Genomic DNA, 19,456 nt, shown 5'->3' with positions numbered 1-19,456 from the left:
AAGCTGGTCCTTAACTCTAACTAGAACAACTTAGTGTTGAGACCAACTGATGTCATCTAGCCTAGCTGCCAAACTGCTACTCCTCCAGCTCCTTCGCCATTCCCGCTTAATGACTCCTTATTTGGATATGGGGCAAAGCCCGATCCACGAATTAATGTAGGCTGTCACAATCTAAAAACAACATAATTACATAAATAAAACATGCATTGCATGTTGGCATGGTAAATTCCATTAAAATAAACATTCCACATATCAACTATCACAATGCACATTTAGCCTAAAAATGCAGAATCTACATGAATGTGAAGCCAATCACAGGACATCACATGCAAATGATTCCAAAATTATTATCACTCCACAGAGGGTTGTGCTAGCGCCACTAAGGATATAAATGTCTTACTCATCTATCAGACTCAAAGATTCACTTCAGGATAAGGTGGTTCCATTATTGAATACACACCTCGTGCCACTTCTTCGGTGTGCACCTCGTGACTCCTATCCGGTGGCAACATAGCTATGAAATGAATGAGCATACAATTCCCCATATATGCTAATGCAAAAATTTGCATACCTCAAAAGCATATGTAATTTTAATGGAATGATTGTTCATACATGTATTCATAACCATCATGTATACCATCATATATTCATAAAGCATTTCAATTAATTTAAAAGAAAAGCACTTCAACGGATCATAACCGTTCGATAATTCCCTTACCTGAGCAAAGCATTCATTTACTCAACATGTTTATTCACAAGCAACACAAATATAAGCATATAAACCAACCAGACGTTTAAGTAATTATAGTGTTTTGAGATAGTTTCCATACCCGAGCAAAGCATTCCCCTACAACATATTGTTCTACATTCATAAGCATCTACAATAGGAACGACTTTAACCCTTCGAGAGAAATATCCTAACAAATGCAATAACTCAGGTAAACATCGGCTACCCATTATAGATGAAGTTCAACAACATACAAGATTTTAACCGAACATTGTAAACTTCAAACAAAGTATTTTTCTTACATTTAGTCAAATAAAAATTCTCAAAACATTTTTGATCTCATGACATTTTCAAAACAACAAATTTCTTAAAATATTTTTATAGCCCACGACAGAACCACCAAGAAACCTGCTCTTTACCCAAACAGTAATGCTCATTCCCAAAGTAAATTACCTATTTACCCCTACGCATGTTAACATGGGCAAGTACAAACCTAACGTAACTTAAGTCACGTAGCGTGACTTAAGTTACGCTAGTACAAAGTTTCACGTGAGTTAAGCTACGCTACGTGACTTAAGCACGTATACATTTATGTTTAACTTAAAAAAAGAGGAAAAAATATATTACCACAAGTAAGCTCATGTAACCACCAACTGAGCCAACATTTGCGTCTGAGGTAAGATTCAGCTGCTCATACAAGAAAGCAAGTCCCATCGCGCCCCATGACCACGTGCCTATGTTAGCCAAATCCCGAATGGCAAGCATCCACAGCAGACTAATGGTTTTGCTGTTCTTGCCGGCAAAACGGGTGTAGCCAAGCAAGAGCAACAAAAACGCCTTCACACAGGCGGGCCTAATACGACTCAGCTCCTGCTCCTCCTCCTGTGATAAATCCTGCCCCAGCAAATGGTTGCACCTATTCAACAGATAGTCATACTGGTCTTTCAGGGCCGTGTATAAGACAGATGCACCAAAATCAGTCACATACCCAACCGCAGCCTCCACCGGAAACAACAGGTGGGTCACCAGCATATCCTTAAATGTGTCATGATCTAAATCCTCCTCATGAATGAGCCGTCCAACGACGGGGATGCCTAGGAGACAAGCGACATCATCAAGTGTGATGGTCATCTCCCCAACAGGCAGATGGAAGCTGCTGGTCTCCTGATGCCATCTCCCAGCCATGGCACACACTAAACCGTGGGAGATGTTGTCGTACCCAGTCAGAAGGAGGGGCCTTAGACCCGATCTATCAACCAGTTCCCAGAACCAAGGGTTAGCATCTGCCGGCATTGGAAGGGACAGGGAAGAAAGCTTCAGTTTCCTCCCGTGAGAGATGCCTTTCATCTTACGATCCGTTTGCAACTGAAATACAACGAAAATATAATTAAATATGTTAAATAAACATGAAATAATAAACTATAAATATTCTACGTGAAATAAACATGAAATAATAAACTATATATATTATACGTAGAATATATTATACGTAGAATAAACTATATATATTATACGTAAAATATTATACTTAGAATATTATACGTAGAATAAATTATATATATTATACGTAAAATAAACTTCACATAATAGTAAAATAAACTTCACATAATAATAAAATATCATTAAATTAAATAAAACAAATTATACTTACTCTTTTATCGTTCCAAAGCTTGCATGCCACGTGTCTACCGAAGTCCGGTAAAAGTGACAACTCGTAAGGCCCCCCTGGAAAGCCCCCATCCTCGTCCTCCATAACTGGCTCTGCATGCTGCTGCTCAGGATGATGCTGCTGGGGAGGCTGCTCAGGATGTTGCTGCTGAGGAGGGTCGACAAACTGATGCTCAGGCTGATACCCCTCCTGAAACTGATGCTGATACTCATACCCCTCCTGATAGTGATAACCCGGCTGAAATCCAGCCTGCTCCTGATAGTGCAGATCCTGATAAGCCAGCTCCTCAAACTGATGCTGATACTGTGGGGGGTCCATAATCTGGGATGCACCCGTCTGTGACGTCGATCCCCCCGCAGCATCAACAGTAGCACTACTAGTAGCAAGACTCGTGGCCCCCACTCTCCCTCGACCTCTCCCTCTCCCTCGACCCTCCGGAGGATGTAATGCTTGCTTCTCCCTACGTGCACTACTAGTAGGGGCCATCCTCCCTAACCTAAGCCTATCAGGCCTCTCCTGCTCAGACATATCTGCACAAATATCAAATAAAATTTAACACATTTTCACATGTAATCTTTAACAATACAACAACAACACTATAATGTCGACGGTGTCATTTGAATCCATAAACTACCACATTGTAGTCAAATTAACTATACTCAACATTAACAAACATAACTCTAACTAATTACATCATTAACAATCCAATAAAATCAAAAAATTATCATTGAGACATTTCACCGAACACGTAGTGTGCATTTTTCAAACAACTATGTAATCTAGCATTTTCAAAACCCTAAATTACTACATTGTACCATAAACAACATCTAAACAACAATTCCTAAGTTCAATCATCACTAACAACCATAATCTTTAACATGCAAGACAATTTTTTAAAAACCTAAAAATGTTAATTTTCTACACAAATTCGAAAATTTCAACCAAAATAATGCAAAGAAGTAGTATAATAATCACTTACTTGATAACGTGGACGAAATTTGGTTTGAATGGCGCAAGAATGGTGAAATTTGGAGTTGGGGGTGAAAATTTCGTTTTTCAAAAGTTGAGAAATGGAGGAATGGAGGTTCTGTGTTGCTGATAACCAACTTAAGTAACGCTGCGCAACTTAAGTTGTGTTACCGTTGTAACTAACGCATGTTAACTTGCGTGGCGTGAGTTAACATGCGTAAGGGCATTAATGTAATTTACTTTGGGAATGAGCATTACTGTTTGGGTAAAGAGCAGGATTCAACCACCAAAATTATTAATTTCATCGAAACTGCTTTGGATCGGTCAAATCCCTAAGAGCCAAATTACTTAGGCCCTATAAAAATTACAGCCCAAATCCCGCATTTGGCATTATTACTCGCAACACACCCCTTCCCGCGAGGAGAGGGGGGGGGGGGGGGGGGTGCTCGCAGCAACAGAGATCAGTTCAAACGAACTGTAACTTCTCTTTCCCACGTTCCCGTGAATCTCTCCCCGGCGGTTACACTTCCCACGATTTCGTAACCGCCTCTGCAAACACCCACCTCTATATAAAGGGGACTCCTCGCAGTCCCCAAGGTAGAAAGTCTCTTATCTCTAAACCCCCATTTCTAACATCTATTGACCTGAGCGTCGAAATGTCTGCAGGTACACATTTCCACCACCTACAACTACCGCATTAAATAACATCGACAATCACCTTCTGATCAAATACGATCAACAACATTTTTTGCTCGCAAACTTTTCAAAATACTATCAAACTTAACTAGTTCAAAGATATTTAGATAACGTTGACGATAATGGGTTAAACTTGCACTTCTTCGCAAAACTTTTTTTAATTAGATTTTTGTCAAACCTTTTTCATCCCAAATATTGCAAAACTATTTTTAATTAGATTTTTGTCAAACCTTTTTCATCCCAAGTATTTCTATTTAAATACATTGTACCTTCATAGATTTTTTTATTTAACGATACAAAATAGTTCACCAAAAATTCTAATATATGGAAACGTTTTGTGAAAAAAAATTCCGTTCAACACGTATTCTCAAAAATGTTGTGATAAGATATTTATGACAAAATTTCTACAGTGTCTCCTTTATTTTAATGTTGTTTCCCAAAATTCTTTTAAGTCCGTTGCACTGTCCAAGTATCAACCATGTCATGAACATTATTTTCCATTATTTTTAACTCACGTGAGATCATTATCAGCCATTGTTCTAAAGGACTAAAATCATGGTACACCGATTTCTTTTCAAAAACCTTTTGTTTGACAAAATGCCCAGCCCATATATAAATTTTTTTCTGAAGTTTATATTCTTTTTTTTTTTTTTTTTTTTGAGGAAGTGAAGTTTTTATTCTAAAAGTATCTTTAGTGTCTAATAACTATTTTTTTTTAGGTTGCTAATTAAATAATTGGTTTTAGACAAAAAGTGATAAAAGTTGACTCAAACTCCATAGTATAGTTTTACACCAAAAATAAGCATATTGGTTTAATAAATCTATTTAGCATATTTGTTTTACGGTCACATAGTCATTGCAGGTGATGGTTTGTAGATAAAAAAAAAAAGGCTTAAATGAAATTCTGATCCATCTATTTACATATTTTTTAACTGTTGATCCCCCTTTTTTAAAAACCACTTTTTTGGTCTCTCCATTTAAAAAGTCAACGATAAATTTTGGTCCCCCTATTTTTTAGTGATGTGGCATACTCATTATTGATATGGTATATATTGGTCAGGAGTGAGTTTGAAAAAATAATTTCCATGTCATCAATGTAGTCAGTATATTATTTCTTTTATTTATAATTAACAATTATTGTTTTTTAAGCCAATTAAAAATTATTGTCGATAATTGAAAGAAAAAAAAAAAAACAAAACACATTCATCATCATTAGATCTAGATATGAACCTTCCTTAAAAAAAAAAAAAGAAGATATGAACCCAACCATCATCATCCAATAAAAGAAACCATGATTCAATATTTCTAAACTCAGCAACATCTTCCAAAAGGAAATATCTTAACCATGGTTTCCAACAACAACAATACGATTCTTCCAACTTTAAGAAAAATGCAAAAAAAATTGACATGGAATTTTTTTTATTCATCTAAGAAATATCGTAACAGCAATACGATTCTTCCAATTCTGATTAATTTATTTTCATTTATCATCTTCCAATCTGATTATCATCGTCAATAAATAATACCTTTAAATGATAATTTTTTAATTAGTTTTTAAAATTTTGATTATAAATAAAATAAATAATCAGACCTCTCTCTAGGTTATTCACGCCCCCCTCATCCCTCCCAATCAAACCTCTCTTTCGCGATGTAGCGGCAGGTGTAGGGTGGTGCGACGATCGGCTTGCCCATCCGCATCACTCTCACACCAAGATCTCGATGGTTTGGTCTTGGTTTTTTCGTCCTTCATCGTTGTTGTCTTCCAGCGGCGGCACATGTCTTGCGCTTTTGTGACGATTGAGGTGTTCCATCCGATCGGTTTCGAGATTGGAGGGGCTCCTGTATTGGTCTTGTGAAGGGTTTTTTCTGTTTGGTTGTTGTATGTGTTTCTATTAGGGGTTTTCTGTTACAGATGTGTTATTGGGTTTGTGTTACGGTGTTGTTTGTGTTTTGGTTGATGGTTATTTTCTCTTACGGTTGTTACGTTATGGGTTTGAATGGATGGGTTTTGGGTTGTTGTTGTATGGAGGTTGATGTTGGTTGGAAATTGTTGTTAGTGGTGTTTGATTTGTCTCGTCCTGATCATCTTGAGATGGTGTTAGCAGCATAAGGTGACGGTCGTTGGTGTAATTTTGATTTAACGGTGATGTTGGGAGTTATTGGTGTTGGTAAAATAATGTGGTTGTTGTTGGGTTGGGAGTTTGAATGCAAAGTGGTGTTTTTTGGTGGTGATGTTCATGGTGGTTGGTGCTGGTTTTTGGTGAGGAGTAATTGTGATTTTTGTGGTGGTTAATGGTAGTTTTGGTGGTGGTGCTGCTGCTGGTTTTTGTGGTTGTGCTTGTGGTGGCTAGTGGTGGCTATTTTTTGCGGGTTTTCTTCTATGAGTTTGTTGTTGATGGGGTTTCTCAAATACATGGATGTTAGATGGTGTAGCTTGTTTCAAGAATTGAGATATGTGTTTTCTAGGTGGTGATTTTACCTGTGTTTAATTGCGTTCAACTGCAGAAGAGAAGCAAGGTGCGGTTGCACAGGTTTTTGGTAGGTTTGATGGTTATTTTGGAGGGCGTTTAGACTTTGGTTTTGGAAGATGACTTTGTGGTATTGGTGTTTAGTTTTTATGGGTTTCAGGGGGGCCTCAGTGGAGGGTGTTTTTGGTTTGTTTGTCGAAGTTTGTATTTAATGTATGGGTGTTTGTTTGAGTGTTCCGCGTATACGGCACACTTTTCCTTTGTATGTTGCTATTTAAGTCTCCTAGTGATAGAGCCAAACCGCAAGTGCACGGCCTATCGAAGTAATAGTAGTAAGTAGAGTATCGTTCCGCTAGGGAGTTGTGAATTCAATCAACTTTTAGAGAATGATTAGAAGAGAAGAAAGCTTATAAAAAGGGGTTTAATTGCTGAAGGTAAATAACAATAATAATAAAAGAGCCTTGGGATTATTGGTTTGTCATAATAACAAATCTTTCACTAGACAAGACTTTAACTTCTAATTCCATGGTTTACACCGTAATTTCTTAAGACCGGTTTCCCTTTAGCCCCTCACCTTTCCGATGAAAGTCCGGTGAGAGTTTACTTCTAGTAACCAAGCCTATTTCGCTGACTTGATTACTAGAAGATGCTTATAAGGATTGAAACTACCTGTGTCTCAATAATTGCAAGGACTATTTCACTGTCTTGCAATTATTGTCTAGATTCACTTGTTCCAACATCAAAGCTCCGCTCTCGCTTTATGAATTGATATTTGGGATAATGGATTAACAATTATCAAACCCTCCGCTTTCGCTTCCACAGTTTGATAATTGTTAATTCATGTTAAAACGGTGAATCTAAATTAGAAAGTACGGCTACATAGAATTAGGGTTAAAGCTTGGTTTGTTAGGATTATGTCATTAGACTTTTCCAACAATCCCAAGACAAAGAAGTCTACTCACTAACGTTCATTGTAGACATGGGGGAAGAAGAGAGAAAACAATAATATAAAAGAACAATAATATAAAAGTGAACTTTTATTCCAAGAACAAAAGATGAATGTTTATGATGGAGTGCTACTCTATTTATAGCTTTACAATTGACTTAGAAACTAAGCTACTATAAGGGCAAAACAGTAAAGCTGCAACGGAGTAACTTGGGCTTGAAGAAAAGCAGCAAAAGTGGTCCTGGAGGGTGGCACGGCCGTGCCACATGTTGGCACGGGCCGTGCCAAGCTTCTGACTTGGTAGAGACATATTTTTGTCTCGTATCTTCGTATTCTTGTACTGTATTTGCTCCAGTCCTCTTTCTTTTGCTCCAAGACACCTTCCACCATATATTCGTTCCTAAAATATAATAAAAGACAATTTAAAGTAAAATATTCTAAAAGGAAATAAAATGCAATAAAATCAAATCAAATCTTAAATAAAACTAAACTAAATAAAGCAATAAAATAGACTATCTATGACTCATCAAACTCCCCCACACTTGAATCTTTGCTTGTCCTCAAGCAAAAGGCAACAGACATAGCAGCAACAAAAGATTTGATTATGGCAATATTAAGAACAAATGTCTCAAAAGAAAGGCTTTGCTTCAAGTACACTAATTACAACTTCAAACACTTCTCATGAACCTATTCTACCCAACATCAAGTCTCAAGTGAGTGTGTGTGTGCAGTCCAACCCTTTTCTTGCTCCTGTATAAGACAGATATTATGAGGAATAGGTTCTATCCTTAATGCTAAAGTAACCGAGAAAAGTCCTTTCTTCATTTCATATAAGAGTGATGGGAATTTAAGTTAAGATTGAATTAATTTAACAATTAAGCACAAGGGGCTGCAGATGCTTAGGGGCTATCTATCCTCATAGGAAGTCTTTTTGGATGTAATTGTCCTTTCCTCCTAGATTCAAAATCACCCTAAGTAGTGCTGCAAAATTTTATCATCTCCGCGTAGGAAGTCTTTTTGGAGAGGGTGTCCTTTCCCCCTAGCATTGATGAATTTGTTTTCCTCATTTGAGGGATTTGGAACTTAAGTTCAATTAGGGAGTCACCACCACAATTAGGAAGTTAGGGATTGTCCTTTCCCCCACATGTTGGTGCCATTCTCCCGCCCCATTTAACATTAACAAATTAAAAAGAATATAACAATTAAGAACAATTTGATTAATTTTCCCACACAAACTTATACTACTTTTACTCTTAAGACTTTAAAGGGTCTAAGTTAACACTAAAGATAGAACGTGTTCCTTAAGATACCTATTCATACATTTACTCAAGGATTGCAACCGGGTGCTTTTCTCATTGGAGAATTTCACAATAAAACATGATATGGGTATAGCAAGAACACAAGAAACACAAGAAACTATTTTCATGTACAAGAGGCGACCTAAAGAAGAGACAAAACAAAAAAATTTCATGCCATATTTACATTAAAAACAAGCTACTAGTTATGCCTCTTGCTACAAAAACAAAACAAAAGAATAAAGTTCAAGGGAGTTTGGGAACACTACGACTCTAGACACTTTATTAGGCCCCCCCACACTTAGGGGAAGCATTGTCCTCAATGATTCAAAAAGAAAAATAAAAGAAGAAGAAGAAGAAGAAGAAGAAGAAGAAGAAGAAGAAGAAGAAGAAGAAGAAGAAGAAGAAGAAGAAGAAGAAGAAGAAGAAGAAGAAGAAGAAGAAGAAGAAGAAGAAGAAGAAGAAGAAGAAGAAGAAGAAGAGTAGAGGAAGAGGAAAGCTCACAATTTTATTGAAGTCCATAGTGGACTTTGGATGTGAAGGTGTTGCATCATGTTTCGGAGCATTTGATTGTTTTCTTCATTTATTCTATTGCTCCTTTGGACATTGTTCCTTTCAACACCTTATCTTTGATGCTCGGTGCTTATTCTTTGAACTTTGGTTTGCATCCATGCCCGCCGTTCATCATTATAACTTCCACCGGCTTCTTGTTCATGGTGCAAGTTTGCACCTACCTCCTCTTTATTACCATCATCATCACCATCATTATGTACCTGTGGGTTAGTACCAACATAAAGCAAATTTTCCACCACCTCCAGAATAGTTAAGTCCGGATTAGGTAGAATAATCAAACAATAAGCTCTAATAATTCTCCATTCATATTGGTAATTGTGAGTAGGGCCATGAGTTCTAAGGAAGGAGAAAGTAGTATATAAATCTAGATAATAGTTCCCCTCTATCCTCTTGATCCCTTGATTTACACTCACCCCAAACTAACTTCCTAGCAAGAAAAGTGATGATTCCACCTACCATTATATCACCCTTATCATCCGGTTTCTTTTTAACAATTGAAACAAGATAATCAAGCAAATAATAGCAAATGTTAATATGATGGTTATAAAGCATAGCCCATAACATAAACAGCTCTCATCATTCCCTACCTCTTTCCTACTCTATACGGTGCAAGCCATAAACCTTTCAAGGTACCTAAGCATAGGGTTGTGTTATTCAACAGCCTAATCACATTATCCTCTATTCCTAGTCTATCCATAGCATTAACATCAAGGTACCTGCAAGTAGAGATAGTTCTAGAGATTAGAGATTTATACCTATTTCTTTGCTCGGGATCCTTGAATTTGATCCTATGATTGCAGGTTGTTGATTGCTTCTTGCACCACTTCCGGAGTCTTCAATCTCCTTACCTTTCTTCATTGATGCCATTGACCTTAACTTGACTTGGTGTGGATTTTGGGTGAAGGTTAGGGTTAGACAAGGTTTTGGTTGGGAAGGGTTGGTTTAGTGATGGGGTTGTGGTTTAAGTGAAGTTTAAGAGTTGAATGATGGAGATTGGTGAAGAAGTTTTGGTTTTTGGGTTATGGTTTAATGGTGTATGAATTTGGTTTAGAGGGTTATGGATAAAGGATGAAAGAGGTTATTTTGAATGAGGGAAAAAAATAAATTTTTTTTATTTTTTATTTTTTTTTTATTTTTTTTTTCTTGGGCACGGCCGTGCCACCTTAGGCACGGGCCGTGCCTAGCCTCTGGACCTTAGACACAATTTTTTTTTTTTTTTTTTCAAATTTTTTTTTTTTTTTTTTTCAAATTTTTTTTTTTTTCAGGTCAATGGCTTCAACTTTCTTCCACTTTTTTGTATCATATTTGGACAAATACCTACAAAATAAATTAAAATAACACAAAACAAACAAAAATAAAAGCAATAAAAATCATGGGTTGCCTCCCACGAAGCGCTTGTTTAGAGTCACTAGCTTGACGGTTAGAAGGTGGTTTATCTATCCTATACCCAATCTCTCAGAAAGGGATAATGGCAACAAACTAACATGCTCTCCCAAATCACACATGGCTTTCTCAAATATTTTATATCCTATGACACAAGGTATGGAAAGTCTCTCTGGATCCTTAAGTTTAGGTGGCAATTTGTTTGGAAGTATTTCAATAAAATTTCTAAACTGCTCATCTAACTTGGATTTAGCAAACTCTTGTGTTAAAGGAATTTTAGGCTCATGAGATGGTGAAACAAATGGCTTGTCATTCTCTCCTATAGCTTTCTCGCTTTGAGGCTTATCACTTCCTATCTCTCGTTCATTGTTCTTAATTTTCACAACGGGGTCCTCTAATTGGTTACCATCCCTAAAAATAATAGCACGTATATGGTCTTTGGGGTTGGTTTCGGTTTGGCTTAGAAGGACTTCGGAGGTTTGAGAGGGAGTAGCCAGCTGTTGGGGTACTTGGGAAGTCTGAGTCTCTATCATCTTACTGTGAGTAACTATGGAGTCTACGTTCAATGTATGTTTGGCAAGAGAGTCCTTCAAAAATTCAGTTTGGTTTTTAAACTCTTGGAGCTGCTCAGATTGATTTATAAGAAAACTTTCTAAAAAAAGTTCCAAGCTGGATTTTTGAGGGACTATTTGGTTGTTTGCATAACTGAGTGGTGTTGTTTCTTGTCCAAAAAGATTTTGAGGGGTTTGAAAAAAAAATTGGTTATTTTTAAACCCTTGATTATATTGAGCATAGTTTACTTGCTCAGGACTTCTAACAACACTACCTAGTTGGCAATCAATGCCAATATGGCCAAATACACCACAAACTTCACAAAGAGGTGATACAGGGGGAGGTGTGACAGCACTAGTATTTATTTTATCAAATTTTTGTGTGAGTGCGTCAACTTTAGCAGCTAGATGATCAAGGGAAGAATTTTCATACATACCTACCTCTTTCTGAGAGGGTGAAGGAGCAACATTAGTGGTGTCCCTTCCGTAGGTCCACTGATAGTGGTTTTGTGCCATGTCCTCGATCAAAGCATATGCTTCTGTGTATGTTTTGTTCATCAGAGCTCCACCTGCAGCTGCATCAACATAAATTTTTGTGGGATACAAAAGGCCATTATAAAAAGTGTGAATAATAAGCCAATTCTCTAAACCATGATGGGGACAAAGTCTAAGCATTTCTTTGAAACGCTCCCACGCATCGTAAAGAGATTCTCCATCTTTTTGAGTGAATTGTATGATTTGTTTTCTTAAGTGAACAATTTTAGAATGAGGAAAGAATTGGGCAAGAAAAGTTTGCCTCATTTGTTGCCATGAAGTGATAGAACCAAGTTTTAATGAATTAAACCAAGCACTAGCTCTTCCCCCTAAGGAAAAAGGAAAGTAGTGCAGCCTTACGACCTCTTGGTTTGCATTCACGGTTCCACTGAGTCTTAGAAAAGTTGAAATATGAAAATTCGGATCCTCAGTGGTTGATCCGAAAAATTGATTTTGCTGAACTAACTCAATAAGTTCAGGTTCTATTTCAAAATTGTCATCAACCGTTGGGTACACAATAGCATCGTATGACTCATTTGAAGATGGGATTGCATACTCTATGAGAGTGCATTCCTTAGCCATATCGTTATTATCTTCCCAAGAAGTTAAAGGCAAAAGAAGAAATAGAAAAAGATTTTTTTTTTTTTTATATAAAATAAAATAAAATAAAGAGAAAGATTTTGTTTTTTTTTATATTAAGTAAATAAAATAAAATAGAATCAAATAAAGATTTTTTTTTTTTTAGAAGGAAATATAGAAACAATAAAATAAAATAAAATAAAACAACGAAAAAGATTTTTTTTTTTTTATAGTCTAATCACTATTAAAAAGTTAATCAAATTTCAACAACTCCCCGGCAACGGCGCCAAAAACTTGATAAAGCCAAACCGCAAGCGCACGGCTTATCGAAGTAATAGTAGTAAGTAGAGTATCGTTCCGCTAGGGAGTTGGTCAACTTAATTAACTTTTAATGAATGATTAGAGGAGAGGAAGTTGATTAGAAAGGGTTTTGATTGCTGAAGGTAAATAACAATAATAATAAAAGAGCCTTGGGATTATTGGTTTGTCATAATAAAAAATCTTTCACTAGACAAGACTTTAACTTCTAATTCCATGGTTTACACCGTAATTTCTTAAGACCGGTTTCCCTTTAGCCCCTCACCTTTCCGATGAAAGTCCGGTGAGAGTTTACTTCTAGTAACCAAGCCTATTTCGCTGACTTGATTACTAGAAGATGCTTATAAGGATTGAAACTACCTGTGTCTCAATAATTGCAAGGACTATTTCACTGTCTTGCAATTATTGTCTAGATTCACTTGTTCCAACATCAAAGCTCCGCTCTCGCTTTATGAATTGATATTTGGGATAATGGATTAACAATTATCAAACCCTCCGCTTTCGCTTCCACAGTTTGATAATTGTTAATTCATGTTAAAACGGTGAATCTAAATTAGAAAGTACGGCTACATAGAATTAGGGTTAAAGCTTGGTTTGTTAGGATTATGTCATTAGACTTTTCCAACAATCCCAAGACAAAGAAGTCTACTCACTAACGTTCATTGTAGACATGGGGGAAGAAGAGAGAAAACAATAATATAAAAGAACAATAATATAAAAGTGAACTTTTATTCCAAGAACAAAAGATGAATGTTTATGATGGAGTGCTACTCTATTTATAGCTTTACAATTGACTTAGAAACTAAGCTACTATAAGGGCAAAACAGTAAAGCTGCAACGGAGTAACTTGGGCTTGAAGAAAAGCAGCAAAAGTGGTCCTGGAGGGTGGCACGGCCGTGCCACATGTTGGCACGGGCCGTGCCAAGCTTCTGACTTGGTAGAGACATATTTTTGTCTCGTATCTTCGTATTCTTGTACTGTATTTGCTCCAGTCCTCTTTCTTTTGCTCCAAGACACCTTCCACCATATATTCGTTCCTAAAATATAATAAAAGAATTTAAAGTAAAATATTCTAAAAGGAAATAAAATGCAATAAAATCAAATCAAATCTTAAATAAAACTAAACTAAATAAAGCAATAAAATAGACTATCTATGACTAATCACCTAGTCTAGCATTCCTTGTGCTAGCTAGGATTCTTTGCGTTTTGAATAAATTTCATTTTAGCTTCTTCAAAAAAATAAATAAAATAAATAATAATATTAATTACAATAATGAGTGTTTGACATCACTAAAAGAAGAGTGGCCCAACAATTTTTGTTGACTTTATAAATGGAGTGTACTTGCAAAAAGTACGGTAAGGGATTTTAGGGTTAAGAATCGTAGGCTTGGGTTTAGGCTGATTATTGGATGCCTTGAGAACGATCTCAAGAGTGGTATTTATAGCCTGCTATGGGCTTGGGTTTCGGTTGCTTGGCTCCCAAGCAACATGGGTATTTGCGTATTTTAGGCGGTTCCAAGAAGGTTCTAGAGGCTAAGCAGGGCGGCATCCTAAGGAGGACACGCCTGGGCCTTGATAGCCTTTTTGAAGGGCGTTCGAGCCCTTTTAGAGGGTGCCTAAGCCCTTCTGCAGGGTTTCTAAGCCTTTAGAAATCTTATGACGGTTCACAGCCCCCCAAGCACGAGTCTTGGGACAAGGCGAAGTGATGAGAAATGCGGGATTGGACCTACTGGAGGGCACCCAAGTCTTTAATGGAAGTATTGACGTTAGCTAAGGCGACGCCTACTGAATGGCGCGCCTAAGGTCTAGGGAGCCTTTTGGAGGGCGTCCTGCTGTCCCTTCTGGAGGGTTCTTAGGTCTTTAGGAACATATAGGCAGTCCATAGACCCCAAGCACAAGTCTTGGGTTAAGGCGAAGTGATGATCTATAGCTTCTTTCTGATGTTCGCCCTGGCGGTGTATTTTTCTTTTATCACATGTTTCTATGGCGAGGTGGTTCTTTCGTATGTTTATGGGACGAGGTCTGCGTTTTTGTTCGATTAGATCTATCGATCGAGTTTTGGCGGTTTCTCATCTTTATGTTTGACTCATGGCGTCTTTGTGATTTATTTGTGATCTTTTTTTGATGTAATTCTGACAGACGAAACTTGAACGATGCCTTATAACTTTATGATGTTTACCTTTTGAAGAAATCTCTGATGGGCGGGCTTGAATGGTGCCCCAGTATCTTATCAAATTTATGCTTCCCGCTCTGAGGGAAGACTTCTCTCTAAGACGGTTTTTATCCTGCTTCCCACTCTGAGGGAAGGATTTTCTCTGAGAAGGCTTTTTATAATCCTGCTTCCCACTCTGAGGGAAGGCTTCACTCTGAGAAGGCTTTTATAATCATGCTTCCCACTCTGAGGGAAGGCTTTTATAATCATGCTTCCCACTCTGAGGGAAGGCTTCACTCTGAGAAGGCTTTTATAATCCTGCTTGCTTTGGAGTTATTTGATTTAAGTCGTAGCTGTACTATTTTTAGAAACTTGGATGCCTCGTTAAAAACCTGCCAAACAAATCTCAAAGGTCGATAAAGGTTAGGAGAACTTAGAGTTTCATATCCATGTTCTTAATGGCGGGACAATTGCTTCCACGCTCTTTTAATTATGGCGTGTTGTTTCGCGAGTTCTCTCCTTTCGTTCATCTAACCCTTGGCGGGCTTGTTAGTATCCCATCCTTGATTTATCTGAAATATAATAATTCTTCCACGCTTTCCAAAGTAATCAGTATCATAAATAAAGGAGTCTTTAATCATACTCAATCATATTTAATTTTTACTATTTGTCTTCCTCCTATTTGCCTATATTTTTGCTCATCTTCCTCTTCATTCTCCTACTAAATCGGAAATATCTTATTCAATTTTACTCTCATTACTATCTCGCCCATTTAACGTATTATGCTCTTATTAAATTTGAACTTACTCGCTCAATCCATTATTCTTCATGTCTTTACTTCCTCCTATGTAGTTGGAACTAAGTTTGCTACTCAATTTTATTCTTCTATGTGGCTCTGTCACTATTAATCCACTATTTATTTTTTACTAAACAGTTAGTTCAGTTCACAAAGTAAATGGTACATGGAAGGGGTTCCCAGGAAAGAGAGGTGGGTCACTTGGACCTATTAAATACCAAGGCTTTCCTAGCCAGAATCCCTCACACCTTTTAACAATACTACACTTTACTTCTACCACGGGGTACCTAGTGTGTCTTTCTTTTTAATAACTTGGTCCTACCTCTTGTGTTTTTCTCATCATTCTTTCTTTATTACATTGTAACTTATTGTCCACATATGATGTATATGCACCAACAAATAATTGCAAAATAAACAAATTCGATAAGAGCCTTCAAAATTAAGGTTGTCAAATATATTTTCTCAAAATATATTGGGCAAGAAATTTTATTCGAATCAAAAAGTGGAAATATATTGTCTCCAAATATATTGAACATAAAATTTTCTTCAAATCAAAAAGTGGAACAAAACAGATTTCTTAAACGAATTTGGATTAGGACCTCCTACAAAGTTGTTATGACCTGTGCCTGGAACTCCTGAGCAAAATGGTGTAGCTGAAAGGCGTAATAGGACACTGAAAGACATGGTGAGAAGCATGATGAGTAAAAGTAACTTGCCTGAATATTTGTGGGGTGAAGCCTTGAAAACTGCCCTTTACATTCTGAATCGAGTTCCCAGTAAATCTGTCCCAAAAACTCCTTTTGAACTATGGACAGGAAGAAAGCCAAGTCTTAACCATCTTAGAGTGTGGGGTTGTCCGGCAGAAGTAAAGATTTATGATACTTTTCAAAGGAAATTAGATCCTAAAACAAGTCGTTGTTTTTTCATTGGATATCCAGAACGTGCTAAGGGATATCGATTCTACTGTTTTGGAGGTGGTGCAAAAATTGTGGAATCTATAAATGCAAAATTCTTAGAGCTTGATGTAGCTGATCCTATTGTCCCATCAAGTGAAAACAACACTCCTCCACCATCATCGGTGAGTTTGTCTCAGCCAATTGTTTCAACAGAGACAAATGTTCAAGCTGGTAATGAAGATGCTCCTCAGAATGATTATGATGATGGTGATGTAGATGCTCCCATTGAGAATGAAATACCACAACAAATTGAGCCAAATGAAGCTGTCCCTTTGAGAAGATCTACTAGACAAAGGAAATCCACTATTTGAGATGAATTTTAAGTTTATCTCAGTGAAGATGTTTTTGATATAGGAGATATTGTTGATCCAAAGTGTTATCACGAAGCAGTGACGTGCCCTCAATCTGAGAAGTGGAAGCATGCTATGAATGAAGAAATGCAATCCATGTCAGTAAATAAAGTATGGGAGCTTGTTGAGTTACCTGACAATTGTAGGGCAATTGGTTGCAAGTGGGTCTTCAAGACAAAGAAAGATGCTAATGGCAACATTGAAAGGTTTAAGGCTAGATTAGTGGCAAAAGGTTTCACACAAAAGGAGGGTATTGATTTCAATGAAACTTTTTCTCCTGTGTCCACAAAGGATTCCTTTAGAATCATTATGGCGCTTGTAGCACATTATGATTTGGAATTACATCAAATGGATGTGAAGACAGCTTTCCTAAATGGTGATCTAAGCGAGGAAGTATATATGCATCAACCTGAAGGTTTTCATGTTGGTGGAAATGACAATTTGGTTTGTAAGCTGAAAAGATCAATTTACGGCCTAAAACAAGCCTCTAGACAATGGTACCTAAAGTTTGATGAAGTGGTTACATCTTTGGGTTTTGAAGAAAATAAAGTTGATCAGTGTATATACCTTAAGGTCAGTGGGAGCAAATTTATTTTTCTTGTGTTGTATGTCGATGACATATTGTTGGCTTCAAATGATCTTGGTTTACTGCATGAGACAAAACAGACACTGACAAGATTTTTTGACATGAAAGATCTTGGAGAGGCTTCTTTCGTTTTAGGAATTGAGATTCATAGAGATAGATCGCGTCACACGCTTGGATTATCTCAAAAGGCTTACATTAATAGAATCTTAGAAAGATTTAATATGCAGAATTGTAAACCTGGTGAAGTTCCTGTTGTCAAAGGTGATAAATTAAGTATGGAGCAATGTCCGAAGAATGAGGTTGAGCGAGCAGAAATGAATGATAGACCTTATGCGAGTATCTTGGGAAGTCTCATGTATGCTCAAGTTTTCACTAGACCGGATATCGCTTTCATAGTTGGCGTCCTAGGTAGATACCAGTCAAATCCTGGGAATGATCACTGGGTAGCTGCCAAGAAGGTGATGAGGTACCTGCAGAGGACTAAAGAGTACATGTTGACATACAGGAGAGTTGACAACCTGGAGATCGAAGGGTACACAGATTCAAATCTTGGTGGGTGCCCTGATGACAGGAAATCAACTTCTGGATACATCTTTATGTTAGCTGGAGAGGAAATATCCTGGAAGAGCAAGAAACAAACTCTTGTTGCCTCTTCAACTATGCAAGCAGAGTTCATTGCTTGTTATGCTGCCGCTACTCATGCTGTTTGGTTAAAGAATCTAGTGTTTGGTTAAAGAATCTAGTGACAGGACTTCGTGTTGTTGACTCCATTGACAAGCCAATAACCATCTTTTGTGACAACAGCGCTGCAGTGTTCCACACAAAGAATAACAAAACTTCTAGTGGGTCGAAGCACTTGGATTTGAAGTATCTAACTGTTAGAGATCTTGTTAAAGAGGGAAATATAGTGGTGAAACACATTGACACAAATTCCATGTTGGCTGATCCCTTAACCAAGGGGCTCAAGCCCATTGTTTTCAAAAGTCATGTTGAAAATATGGGAGTAGTGAGTTCTTTTAATGTTCTTGGTTAGTGGGAGTTTAAATTTTGTTTGTAGTTCGAATGTTGAATTACTGTTATTTGATACATTGATGTAGAACTTTCATTTAATTGTCTTGTTATCAATAAAGTCAATTTTTCCATAAAATTTATATGATTGTATGGATGTATTAAATATGAAATATTATAGCTCAGTGTCATTGGGATCACTACGCCGGTGATCGACACTATTTTTGGAGCTGAGGCGATGTGGTTTTTCGTGGACCACATAATTTCTCTGGCTTTAATGCATTTAAGAGAAATCACATAATTTCTCTGGCTTTAAGGCATTGAGAGAAATTGAGGACCGACAATGAAAATGATAGTATGGTCGATGATCACGTTGACATATCATTTCTTGCTACACTCTACACAGATGACTAGTCGACGGAATTGGTGATATTTGTAACCATGGAAGGTGTTGTATCAATTAAGGATATAACTACCGCCATGATTCGATATCATTCAGTTCGTAGTTGGACGGAGTCTTTATTAAGTGTTGCATCATGGGATCATGTAGTGGCCACGTTAGGAAGTTTGTTATCAGTCCGAGAGTCGTTTTCAAAAATTATTATTTTTTAATTTTTAATTTTTATTTTATTTTAATTTTAAAATACACAGTTGATTTTGCCCAAGTGGGAGAATGTTAGAATTTCTTCTAATATTTTGTGGGCTACAATCAATTGTTGGTTTTGGTTTTAATAAAAAACGGACTGATGTTGTGATCCATTTGATGATGCTTAGGCCCTAATAAAAGTGATCAATTAATAATGGGCTTTTGGGCACTTAATCTGATTTGTGTAGAAATATAGTGTAGGCCCAAACACTAGGCCCATGATGGGTGGTGCCTAGGGTTGCATGGTTATAAAT

The 19,456-nt window shown here is 37.1% G+C and overlaps 1 protein-coding gene and 1 non-coding gene across 2 annotated transcripts; one reads left to right on the top strand and one right to left on the bottom strand.

The window, feature by feature from the left end:
* Positions 1-56: 56 nt before the first annotated feature.
* Positions 57-11,793, bottom strand: LOC146939103 (uncharacterized). The gene is made up of 4 exons (XM_085749730.1): positions 11,715-11,793; positions 2,379-2,926; positions 1,355-2,092; positions 57-161 (listed from the first exon to the last, which is right to left on the bottom strand). Exons 1-4 carry the CDS (start codon positions 11,791-11,793, stop codon positions 57-59), a joined length of 1,470 nt encoding a protein of 489 aa, XP_085605856.1.
* Positions 11,794-11,923: 130 nt separating this feature from the next.
* LOC146939102 (small nucleolar RNA R71) lies at positions 11,924-12,031 on the top strand. The gene has a single exon (XR_015033699.1). It is a non-coding gene; the product is annotated as a small nucleolar RNA R71 (small nucleolar RNA).
* The last annotated feature ends 7,425 nt before the right edge of the window (positions 12,032-19,456 follow it).

This window comes from Medicago sativa, chromosome 3 (assembly GCF_051527215.1).
Source record: "Medicago sativa cultivar Bolivia chromosome 3, Bolivia_mono, whole genome shotgun sequence".
NCBI lineage: Eukaryota > Viridiplantae > Streptophyta > Magnoliopsida > Fabales > Fabaceae > Medicago > Medicago sativa.
The sequence above is the reverse complement of the archived record's forward strand: the minus strand, read 5'-3'. Positions and strand labels throughout refer to the sequence as shown.

Excerpts from the sequence above, each read along its gene's own strand:
- LOC146939103 (XM_085749730.1), bottom strand. The coding sequence starts at position 11,793 with ATGGCACAAAACCACTATCAGTGGACCTACGGAAGGGACACCACTAAT. Across the intron at positions 2,927-11,714 it reads ACCCTCTCAGAAAGAGGTAG|ATATGTCTGAGCAGGAGAGG; the intron begins GTATGTATGAAA and ends ATATTTGTGCAG. Across the intron at positions 2,093-2,378 it reads AGCTTTGGAACGATAAAAGA|TTGCAAACGGATCGTAAGAT; the intron begins GTAAGTATAATT and ends GTTGTATTTCAG.